The 12,305-nt window shown below is 34.0% G+C and overlaps 1 protein-coding gene and 1 non-coding gene across 2 annotated transcripts; one reads left to right on the top strand and one right to left on the bottom strand.

Annotated features, from left to right (window-relative positions):
* The first annotated feature begins 210 nt into the window (after window positions 1–210).
* LOC117100194 lies at window positions 211–1,729 on the top strand. Its single transcript, XM_033239789.1, has 3 exons — window positions 211–405; window positions 756–1,038; window positions 1,326–1,729. The coding sequence occupies exons 1-3, from the start codon at window positions 211–213 to the stop codon at window positions 1,727–1,729; spliced, it is 882 nt and encodes a 293-aa protein (XP_033095680.1).
* Window positions 1,730–3,876: 2,147 nt separating this feature from the next.
* Window positions 3,877–3,949, bottom strand: Trnas-aga. Its single transcript has one exon. It is a non-coding gene; the product is annotated as a tRNA-Ser (tRNA).
* Between the last annotated feature and the right edge of the window lie 8,356 nt (window positions 3,950–12,305).

Here is a 12,305-nt window from a genome sequence, read left to right on the forward strand (position 1 = left end):
ACATTATACAAAATTACAAAATCTCTCATAGGATCGTACCAAATAAATTCGTCTTCAACTGTAAAATGAAAAGACGGAACAAGAATTACAAAACAAGAAGAGGTGTCAAAGAGGTGGAAAGAACATTTTCAGGAGGTATTAAATAGAGAACCACCAATCGAAGAGGCAATCATTAACCTAGATATGCAGAACCACCCTTTTGAAATGAATATGGGACAGATAACCTTAAGTGAAGTCAAACAAGCAATCCAAAAGACCAAAAACTGGAAAGCACCTGGAGAGGACAAAATTACAGGTGAGATGATCAAGGCCAGCATAGACGTCAGTTCTAAAGCATTAAGAAAGCTATTAAATAGAATTTGGGAAGAAGAAGAAGTACCAGAAGACTGGAAGTCTGGAATTATTGTAAAAATACAAAAAAAAGGGGGATAGTTTAGATTGTAACAACTGGATAGGCATAACTCTGCTTTCTATACCAGGAAAGATTTTCAGCAGAATCATACTAGAAAGAATGAAAACATCATTTGGAAAGAGTAGTAAGAGAAGAACAAGCCGGCTTCAGGAAAGGACGAGGATGCATGGATCATATATTCACTCTCAGAACCATAATTGAACAGAGCATAGAGTGGAACAGCAGCCTTCACCTGAATTTCATAGATTTTGAAAAAGTCTTTGACAGTGAACACAGGGAGACACTCTGGAAAATAATTTCACTTTACGGAATTCCAAAAAAACTAATAACCATATTCAAAAAGATGTACAGTGGGTATATCTGCTGTGTTTTACATGAGGGCAAGACAACTGACAAATTTGAAGTAACAACTGGTGTCAGACAAGGATGCATGCTATCTCATTTCCTCTTTCTGCTTGCAATTGATTGGACAATGAAGATGGCTACTCTAAGAGAAAAGGAAGGCATACCATGGACACTCACTAGACAACTAGAGGACCTAGACTTTGCCGACGATATATGTCTGATTAGTGCAAATCAAGCACAAATGCAAAGAAAGACAGATAGAGTAGTAAAGCAAGCCAGAAGTATTGGCCTTAAAATAAACAAGAAAAAGACAAAGATAATGAAAATCAACCTGAAAATGGAAAAAGAAATAGTCATCGAAAACAAAATCCAACAAACTGACAACTTCATTTATTTGGGAAGCAATCTCAACAGTAACGGAGATATCGAAACAGAAATACAAAGAAGAATTGGACTTCAAATGCCTTCAAAATGCTAAACAAAATTTGGAAAGCAAAACATATCATGTTAAAGACGAAGCTAAAAATTTATTCAAGTAATGTCAGGTCAGTCCTTTTGTATGCAGCAGGCAGTTGGAGAACAAATCGAAAAGTTGAATCAAGATTAAGAGGTTTTGAAGGGAGGTGCCTGAGAAGGATCCTAAACATCAGGTGGCCAGATCGGGTAACAAACATGGAAATTAGAAGAAAAACCCAAATAAATGATATAAACGAGGAGATTCGGAAGAGGAGGTGGAACTGGTTAGGTCATGTGCTTAGACTGAAAAATGATGGTCATCCAAGACAGGCAGAAAGATGGAAACCAATGGGGAAAAGAAAAAGAGGAAGGCCAAAGGGGACATGGAGACGAACGGTGGAAGAAGAAAGAAAACATATGTCAAAAACAATCAATGAAATATCATGGATGGCCCAGGATAGAGGACAATGGAAATCATTTGTTGCCTTATGTGCTTATGAGCATGAAGAGGATTAAGTAAGTAAGTAAGTAAAATAATATGGCGCAATTCCAATATGTATAATTTTCTACTACAACAAACGTATTATTATTCTCTATTTCTAAAGCTATTGAGAGAAAGATCGCTATCCAACGAACACAACACGAAACTGTGGTGGCACAACGCTTCCCGGGAACTGTCATCCCTGGTATGTTTACATTTTCAAGTACGGGGTCACCGCCCCTATCACCAGGTCCAATGTCACCAACATGCAAAAGCCCGTTACCGATACTATAACCCAAGGCAGAGTTCTACAAGATCCCTTGGGAAAATATGATACTGGAGAACTTTTTGATTGCTGAAGGAAACTTTGGTCAAGTTATGAAAGGAGTGGTAAAGAAGGAAGGAACTGCAATACAGGCAGCTGTAAAAATGTTGAAAGGTACTGTACAGACAGTATTCAGTATTCAGAATAATATATATTTGTCATTGATAAAGAATTTTAAAATTACAATTCAAAGGGTCCGCTCATAAAAAAATAAACAGAAATAATAACTAGGTAAAAATATAAGGTAACAATATCAATTAATAGACTGGTAAAATATGCATTATATTTGGACTATAAATAAGATAGCAGACCAGATATGGTACGAAAGTAATGTATATCGTCAAAAAATGATAGGCCTAATACTATTTTAATACCAGATTATGGGTGTCTGTTATGATCACACAATATGGCACGGTAATATTTGACTTTGGTGGCCGTGAAGTGTTCTCTCCAGGGTACAGCAAGATTCACGGAGGGCCCTGGGCTTACGTTCCCCAATAATGCTAATCTGTACCAATTTATTAAACCGTGGAGATTCTACCACTTTCAACCTTTGCAGAAGGTGCGACCGAAAATGACAGGCGAGATTTCTTCGGAGAGCTGATGATAATAGCAAAAGTACCGTAAGCTACCATCCAAATATTGTCAACCTTATTGGAGCATCAGAATATCAAGGTTAGTTTAGTTCAAATGTCAGAAATGAATCAAGATATGGTTTATCCATCATTTATTGTTTCGAGAAAGTCATTGACATATTGGCAACGGTTCAATGTCTTCCGGAGTGTATTTTTGTATTTAACTACTATTAGGTCGGTTGATATTAGTGAGTAATAATAATAATAATAATCATAATGATACAGACTCTGTGGGCCCTAAAAGAAAGATTATTTTGGCGATGCCGAGGTTGGTTAACACAAAGTAGGCCTACATTTAGTTAATGTAAATACAAAGTATACATTACCATCTATAACTGGAATTTGAAGACCTTTTAAAAATAACAATAAAAAATTAATAATGATTATCTTGAACAATTTTTACACTGGTTTTTATACAAGATAATGATAATAATAGAAATAAACCACTTCCATGACTGTAAATATTATGGAAAACATTTTTAAAATAGGCCTACACTAATTTATTGATAATTTTTAAGTTATTTTGAAATTTTTATGATTTTTTTTTTGGTATTTTAATTGAAATCTCGATTTATGAGAATATAAAAATAGAGAAGCTTAAGACTCACCTCTCCAAGATATTGTATATTTTGAATTGTATACCCGTATTAAATAACATTATGATATGCCACATAAATTATTTTAATACTAAGCCTATTTTAGCCTACCTTACTTTCGTCGACCGCGTTATTATTTGGTCTTTATGTTTGTTTTTTTTTTATTAAACAAACAATAATATAATTAGTACCGTACTTTATACAGTCTTGAAATAAATTAAATAGTAAGCATATTTAGCTAATAATTTGCTCATATTGAAAATTGAAAGTATTACTGATGTGTTTTATATATTATTTTATTGTTTTGTTAATATTAAGTCAAATCAATTTCGTTTTATGCAATAGATGTGTAATTATTTGAATCTAAATTCACATGCTATTCCATAGGAATATTGTACGTGGCCACAGAATTTGCAGAATATGGAAACTTGCTAAACTACTTACGGAGAAGTTGATGTCTGGAAACTGACCCAACTTACGCAAATAAAATAAACTTAGCTTCGACTCTTTCATCCGAGAACCTGCTCCAGATCGCAGCAGATGTTAGTCTTGGAATGACCCAGCCTGGCGTATTATCGTACCGAATACTCAGTACATACCCAAGTACTAGCAACAAAATTCGCAAGTGATTCGGGTGGGAATCGAACCCACGACCGCCAGGTATCTAGCCTGATGTATTAACCACTAGACCACCGAACTTGCTCTTAGTGACTGGTGATGAGTCAGATCCCCATTGTAGCAGCGTGTACGGCAAGTGCTATTAGGATGTGAGTTTGCAGCAGGAAATATCATAGTGATGATTTGCCCTACCTGACGTGTTATCGTACCGAATACTCAAATGTCCCAAAATTAGCGAAACAAATTCCCAAGTGATTCGGTTGGGAATCGAACACACGACCTCCAAGTTTCTAGTCTGATGTCTTAACCACTAAACCATAGAGCTTGTGCTTGTTGAATAGTGATGAATCCGATCCCATAGTAGCAGCGGGTACTACAAGTGCTATTAGTATGTGAGTTTGCGTCAGGAAATATCATAGGTGTGATGATTTGCCCTATCTGACGTGTTATACTATTTTGTTATTTCGATTTAGTGTGTACATCGCGACTTGGCTGCAAGAAATATTCTACTATGCAGTGCTGACTGTGGCCAGATCGTGGCTAAGGTGACGGATTTCGGTCTATCAAGAAGTGAGGAAGTTTACGTAAAAACCACAGCAGTGAGTTATATTTATTAGGCCTAAGATACTTATGTGAATTTATGTTTTGAGATTGGTCGATTTCGATATCCGAATGATTTATATTTTAGTCCTATACCGGATTTCTTATATATTCTTTTTTAAATAAGAATATAGCGTCATATTTATATACAAAGAAATATATAGCGGGAGTTTTGCGAGAAAGTGCTAGCGATTTTTAATTTAATTATTTTTTACTATATTTATCAAATTGTCTATTGAATTAAAATTCTCCTTTATATGCCTCTGATCCGATAGATTGCTAGTATATTTCTTTTTTATATAATACGACAAAAATACAATTGGAGGATTTAGCCTGACTAATTTTTCATTTAAGCAGTCTTTCATTGTGTCATTTCGAACAACCCTTTCTAGTGAAATTCACTCCTCCACACACCCCCCCACACTCCACCCCCACACTCCACCCACACACCCACACACACACCTGTATACCAATATTGCAACACCAGTGTTGATAATCAGCACTTTGTGACTTAACTCTAACCCACATCAACGACTTTTTTTACCAAATATCAATACTTTGCAGTAAAAAGGATACATTTGTGTTTTATAGAATTTTACTTTATTTCTTATTTTTTTGTAATTAGTTGTTTTGTTAACTCCACAGACGTATGTGAATGTTGAAAATAACGAGGGCTTTACCTACGTAGATATCAATACAGACGATGACATCAACCCGAATGCTGCCACTTCGTCTTTTCTTCTCAACACATCAAAATGTTGAAGCGAAAAAATAAAACCAATGACTTGTAAATATTAGGTGACTATCACCATTATGAAGAAGTAAAGCAGACATTCCCGCTTGTGTAAAGATTACAAAACAAATCACATTCCTCGAAACAATTATGGCGACAGTATGATTTTGATTAGTTGGGATTTTATCTCAGCAATAAATGATGCCAGTTTTCTACTGTATTTCGTTAGTTTCATAAATTTAATGCAGTTCAAATGTGGTTTTCTTACGAGGAATGCGTTGACAATGTGTGTGTTGTTTGGAAACCACGTTGAAAACTTGTGTATACTTACTAACTAAAGATACTCCAAGGATGGGAGTGAACAATTGGATGGATTCGTGTATCTACATGATAACTGTAAGGGAATGGTAAAAGTGTGCTCAAAGAAGAAGGATCGAAGACAGGGAGTAGGAATATTATAATAATACACGATTTTACATCTAGGTATCTATTTAGTGTTTTAAATTATGTCAATGTAAAAACTACTCTTACCAAAAGTCAATGTTTCTATAAGTATTGTAAGCAATTTTCATATATTTTATATCTTGTTCTTTTAATAATAATATATATGGTGAGATTTGAATTAGATTTGGGAAAGGGCCAAAACACGAAAATTAACATTAAAGGGTGTGAGTTTATACATTTGAAGCATAGTACTAGCCTTATGTGATATGAGTAAATATACCGATGATTAGGCCTATACCTATTTAAATTTGAACCGTTGACTTCATTATCATCGGTTGACATATTAAATTGTTATGTCATAACCAGTTGCGGCGATACGGGGGAAAGGGAGGCATTTTAACGACACGTTGTCAAGCGCTCACTCAAAAATCCATTGATGTCTTTAGGCTTGACGTCATTTAGGTTTCGACCTAATCGATTAGAAGTCTTATTAGTTATATCTTTTGGTTTTTGCCTCCCCACATATTCTGACATTCGGTACAACTATACCAAATTACGTAAATACATTTTTTGCTGTAAATAGTAACACAATACTATTAATATAATTATATAGATACTTTTTATACTTTACCTATATTTTACTTTATCAAATAAAATGTGGTAATACCACTGACAATGTTTGTTGAATGGCAGTTGTTTATGATGATGATGATGACGATGATGATGATGATGATGATAAATGTTGATAATTATAATGATGATGATCATCATCATCATTTATCATCATGGGGATGATGGAGAAGATATTCTTTTCGAGTCACTACGCAACTAATGTGTATGATCTTACATACGTAGTGTGAATGTTTGCAGGTAGGATACCTGACATGGGCCGCGACGTAAACGCTCCTTCTGTGGCCGGACTTACTCTTTCACCAGGATGTACTGGGTTACCGTATTTTAAGGGCACACGAGCCAATTGTGTACACTGGACTTACAGTTTAGAGTCCTTATCTGAGAAGACTTGTTCTACCACCGGAACCATAGGCGAGTGTGCTGTTCGAACCAGCACCGATATTATGACTGCATGTTACGGCTCCCCTGTCTTAACCGAGGAACGATGAAAATTATGCTAGAGACGCTGATGATGATGATGATGATGATGATGATTGATGATGATGATGGAGATGACGACGATGATGATACAACAGTTGATGACAGAAACGATGATTGAAACGATAGAGAAATGACGGAGACGATGATATTGTATGATACTTATGTCATTTACACAACATGCTCTAATTGGAATATGGGTGAGTAATAGTGTAAACGTAAATCATATTTAAAAAATAAATCTACGTACAAACATGATGATGATAGTACGCCGTAGTTGTCATGATAATAATAATAATTACTATGATGACGATGACAATGTTGGCAAGTTGACAATGATGATCATAATGATGGTGATATTGATAACGGTGAAGACGATGACGACGCTGGTGGTGTTGGTGACGAGGATGATACGATCGTGATGATCCGACACACACACTTCGTAGATGGATTCACCAATATGTTCATAATCGACTTATGTCTTAGTTGTTCTCAATAAGTACTCTGCAATTAAGCCATCAGTGGCGTCTTCACCGACTTACAGTTCAAAATTGCATAGTTTTTAAAGTACTCTTAATAACCTATAAAGCTCTTCATGGTATCACACCTTCATACATCTCTGAAACAATCGTAAATTACCATCCATCACGCTCACTAATGCCATCATCTAAAATGCTTTTACAAATACCCAATACTTTAACAATGGCCAGAGAGCCTTTTCATCTGTAGCTTCTAGGCTTTTGGAATGAATTTCCTCTCCACATTGGTTGTGCTGACTCAGTTGAGTCATTGCTCAAAAAACATCATTTTTTTTCTAAATTATAAATCACCTTTTCACTCTGTCATTCTTTTTATTGAACCTTGTGTTTGTACTGTCGACGAATTCGTCTGTGGCAGGGCAAACGTGAAACCCGCTCCTTTGTTCGCGCCCCTAGGTAGATGTCTGGGATTGCGCCAGAGCAGAGGCGGATGGTTGACCTTAAAAGACCATGCACTGCTTGCCACCACACCTTATTACTACTTTATTTTTTATTATTTTTGTTTTAAATTCCTTTTAGTTGTTGTTAAGCGCATAGACATAAGACAGACATAAGATCACTTTATTCGTCATGAATAAATTTTAAAAAAACGAATAAATAAATAAATAAATAAATAAATGTCATAGAGGCAGTTTCTTGCAATATGCGCTATATAAATAGCAATTTATTGTTTATTAATATTGACTTCAATTTTTATGTTTTTTATTTTTAAAAAAACATGAAATTGCCATATATCTCTGTAATACTTTGGTCTATTAAAATGCTTTTGTGTCAAATTTGTTCAGAAGACATAGGCCTACATATATATTTGCTCTAATACAACTTTGCCCATGAAAACTAATGCTTACTGAGAATTTCTTTAAAATTATGTTTTTGGCAAGTAATATGACAATTCGTATTTCCAGGGAACAGTTAAATTACTTAAATGTTCCTTGATATTTCTAAAAAATACAGTTAATTATAAGGCATTGGCATATGTTTATTGAGATGTTACAGTACTGTAGTGACTTTGGCATAGTGGTAAAACTCATTGTGGAGTACAAAATCCAAGTTACTGGAAATATAATTTGACCTCTGTGACATTTGACTTCAGTGTTTATGTTATTTATTGAAAAAAACATGAAATTGCCATATCTCTAACACCTTGGTCTATTTTTTGGTGACAATTTATTTGCAGATTTTAACCTTACTGAGAAATTCTTTAAAATTATGTTTTGGGAAAATTAAAAAGCCTATATGAAGAGCCATTATTCTGCTAAGTACACTATGTTTAGGTGTTGACATTGCATATTAAAATATTTCCCTTATTATATTTTTAGAATCATTGTCTCCTTCCATAAATCATTACAAATCTATAATGATGGAGAATGATAAATGATGATAACTTATGAAGCTGGATGGTGACAAAAAATGATGGTGACGATAACAGAAAGTTATGCTGACGGACGACAATAAGGATGGATGATGACGGTAATGAATAATTACGATGATACTGATTTATGCCGATAATGTTGATGCTGATTTTAATGTTAATAGAAGATGACAATATTGAATGATGATGGATTGGATTTGATGAATGATGGAAGTAGATGATCGTGGCATTGATGATACAGTTAAAAAGTGATGATTATAATGGGGATGCTAATGATGTTGTGGAATGACAATAGAGCAAATAATGATGGAGGAAGATGATTGTAATAATTATGATGATCATATGATCATGATAATAATGACAATGATGATAAAGGATGACTGTTGATAGTAAGATAATGTAGAACGGTGATGATAAGTGATGATGATAAAGTATGATGGTGATAATAGAAAATTACACGAAAACTATGCTAGTGATGCAGTACAGTATGTAAAAATGTCAACGATAAGAGAATGATTTAGGAAGTTGATGATGATAATAATGGATGATGATAATTATGGATGGCAATGATGATGATTATGGATGACGATGATAATGATTATGATGATGATTCTGAAGAATAATGGATTACGATGATGGAGGAGGATGGTGATGATACAAATGGTGATGATGATGATGATTATGAAGAAGGATGCTTTAAAATGATGGAGTATGATGATGGTTATAATGATGAGGAATGATGTTTGTTTTGATAATTAAGAATGGTAATTTTTTTTCTGGATAAATATGTTGATTTGATTGATGGTGATAGTGATGACGATAGAAAAATACTACGCTGATGGAAAAAGATAAAATGGGGTGACGATGCCGCAGGATGACAATGATGCTGGAAAATGATGATGGAAAATTGCGATATTGGATGATAATATATGATATTTGTTTGTTTGTTTGTTTATTATTTATTGCCCTCATTATTATAATATCAAAACAAAAAAAAACAAGTACATAAATAACACACAAAAATGAGAGCAAGAGGATAACCCTAAAGCTCTATGAGCTTGCTTATGGTGATAACTATTCACGAAAATGACAATTAGAGAATGAAAATGATTGTGATTAATAATGGGGATGATAATTGATGATGATTTATCGAAGAAGATGATGAGGATATATTCTCATTCAATATTGTCATCTTCTATCAACATTACAATCATCATTATCTGCATAATCCAATATCATCGTAATCCACTATGTGAAAGGGAAAATTTGTATTCACTATTGTAACATCTCAATAAACCTATGTCAAGGCCTAATATTGCATTTTCATATAGGCCTATTTACCCAAAAAACACGATTTTAAAGAATTTCTCAGTAAGCCTATTTTTCATAGTTGTAATAGAGCAAATATAAATGTATAACATTTTGACACCGAAATTATTTCTATAGCCCTAAGCGCTGCAGAGATATGACGATTTTATATTTTTTGCCCAAAAAAACATGATTTTTAGGTAAAATCTCAACAACCATTAGATGTCATGCAAAATGTTGTATTAGAGCGAATATAAATGTATGTGTTCTGAACAATTTGACAGAAAAATCACTTCAATAGACCCAGGTATTACAGAGATATCGCAAGTTCATGTTTTTTCAGTAAAAAACATAAAAATTGAGGTCAAAGGTTACAGAGGTCAAATCAGATTTCCAGTAACTTCATGTTTTACCACTACGCCAAAGGGCAAATTAGTATCCACTACTGTAATATACCAATAAAGATACGTCAAGGCCTTAACAAACAAAATATGGCAATTTCATATAAATTACACAAAAACGCGATTTTAAAGAAATTCTGGGTAAGCATTATTTTTCATGGTAAAGTTGTATTAGAGCAAATAAAAATATGTATGTCCTCTGAACAATTTGACACCAACAATATTTCTATAGACCTACGCGTTGCAGAGATATGACGATTTCATATTTTTGCCAAAAACATGATTTTTAGGTAAAATCTCAATACGCATTGGATGTCATGCAAAACGTTGTATTAGAGCGAATATAAATGTATGTGTTCTCAACAATTTGACAGAAAAATCACTTCAATAGACCAAAGTATTATAGAGATATCGCAATTTCATGTTTTTTCAGTTAAAAACATGAAAATTGAGATGTCCTGCCTATATAATCTTTTTTAATTTAAAAATCGCCCCTTGAATTTTCCAAGTTTCCATAAGAACCCTTCATTGTCGATGGTAATGATGATGGAGACGATGCAGGCAATGGTGGAAACGACAATGACGATGAAGATGATGCTACAGACGCTGATGATGATGATGGATGATGATGATGATGATGATGATGATGAAGATGACGATGATGGAGACGACGACGACGATGATAATGATTATCATGATGATAATTATTTGATTGTAAATGCACTGCTTTTGTATGATGGAAATGAATGATTGTTGAGAAATTAATGTTGTAGGCCTATGTGTAAGCTGGACCTGGGCTTAGCTAGCTAGATAGGCCAACAACTAAATCAAGGCACAAAACTACATTGTTTTGGAGAGTTACAAAATAGAATGGCACGATATTTTCTAAGAGGTTACAGCTAATATATTATCAAATGATTGAGCTTTATGGAGAAAGTACTAGAGGACGATATTCTACTTTAACAATCGCACTGAGGAATCGACGACAAAATAACAAGTCTAATACACCGGTAGGGGCAGCAATTGACCACATTTTTATTTAGCGTTTTTTTTTTCACTTAATTTTAAAAGTTAATTGATTTTAAGGTTTAGTTGATTGAAATTGGGTTAATTTGTTGCTGTCATAGGCCTATTGTAATTTTGTTTACGTTATAAACACATTTAAAGCCAAATTAATATTGGTAAATTTCAGTCTACCTCCCTCTATTATATTTGTCTTTGGAAAACTTGACGAGCTCGACGGTAACACAGTGATAACGTTTTAAAAGTCAAGAGGTTTAATTGCACTATAGAATTAACAGATTCAGTAATAAGGCTAATAGTAATTTTAAAAATTGTTATAGAACCTTACATTGGCTGGTAAAATATTACGCATATTTGTAGTAAAAGCTTGAGTGAGATGAAGGTGGTGGTTTGTTTTGATCTGTATCTGAGTAGATGCGATTAATTTGAGATCATTTTCATGGAGCAATTTAATGTTTTAAATGAGTAGTTTCAAAAAAGGAACACAAACAATCCGTACATTTAACCTTCGGTGCCTCTACACTATACTCATGGGATAGTGTTCACCATTTTTTTAGTTAAGTTTTGTAGTTAAGTAAAAAATTGTAATCACAGCCCCGAAACTTTACTCAGAAAATACCGGGGATGATGGTGTTCGGACGGTGAATAGTTTTTTACCATATTGGAGTTAAATGATGTAGTTAAGCCTAACCTTTTAATTCCTGGCCCCAAAACCTAGACTCAGAAATACCCGGTGTTGGCCGATGGGGGATAGCTTTCCACCAAAGCTTTTACTATTTGTATTTTACATTGTATTATTGGTTGCCTTCTTCGTGTGTTGTTTATTATCCAATACAATATTATTGCAGGACCATATTGTAAAATAGCGTTAACATCTCATCTGCATATATGCTATTCTGCCTAAATA

This window comes from Anneissia japonica, unplaced genomic scaffold (genome assembly GCF_011630105.1).
Source record: "Anneissia japonica isolate Jap-2015-1 unplaced genomic scaffold, ASM1163010v1 scaffold324_len738069_cov173, whole genome shotgun sequence".
NCBI classification, from domain to species: Eukaryota; Metazoa; Echinodermata; class Crinoidea; order Comatulida; family Comatulidae; genus Anneissia; species Anneissia japonica.

Coding starts and splice junctions, on each gene's coding strand:
- LOC117100194 (XM_033239789.1), top strand. CDS start 211: ATGGGACAGATAACCTTAAGTGAAGTCAAACAAGCAATCCAAAAGACC. Junction 406..755: donor ACTGGAAGTCTGGAATTATT/GTAAAAATACAA, acceptor ATATTCAAAAAG/ATGTACAGTGGGTATATCTG. Junction 1,039..1,325: donor AGTAGTAAAGCAAGCCAGAA/GTATTGGCCTTA, acceptor TGTATGCAGCAG/GCAGTTGGAGAACAAATCGA.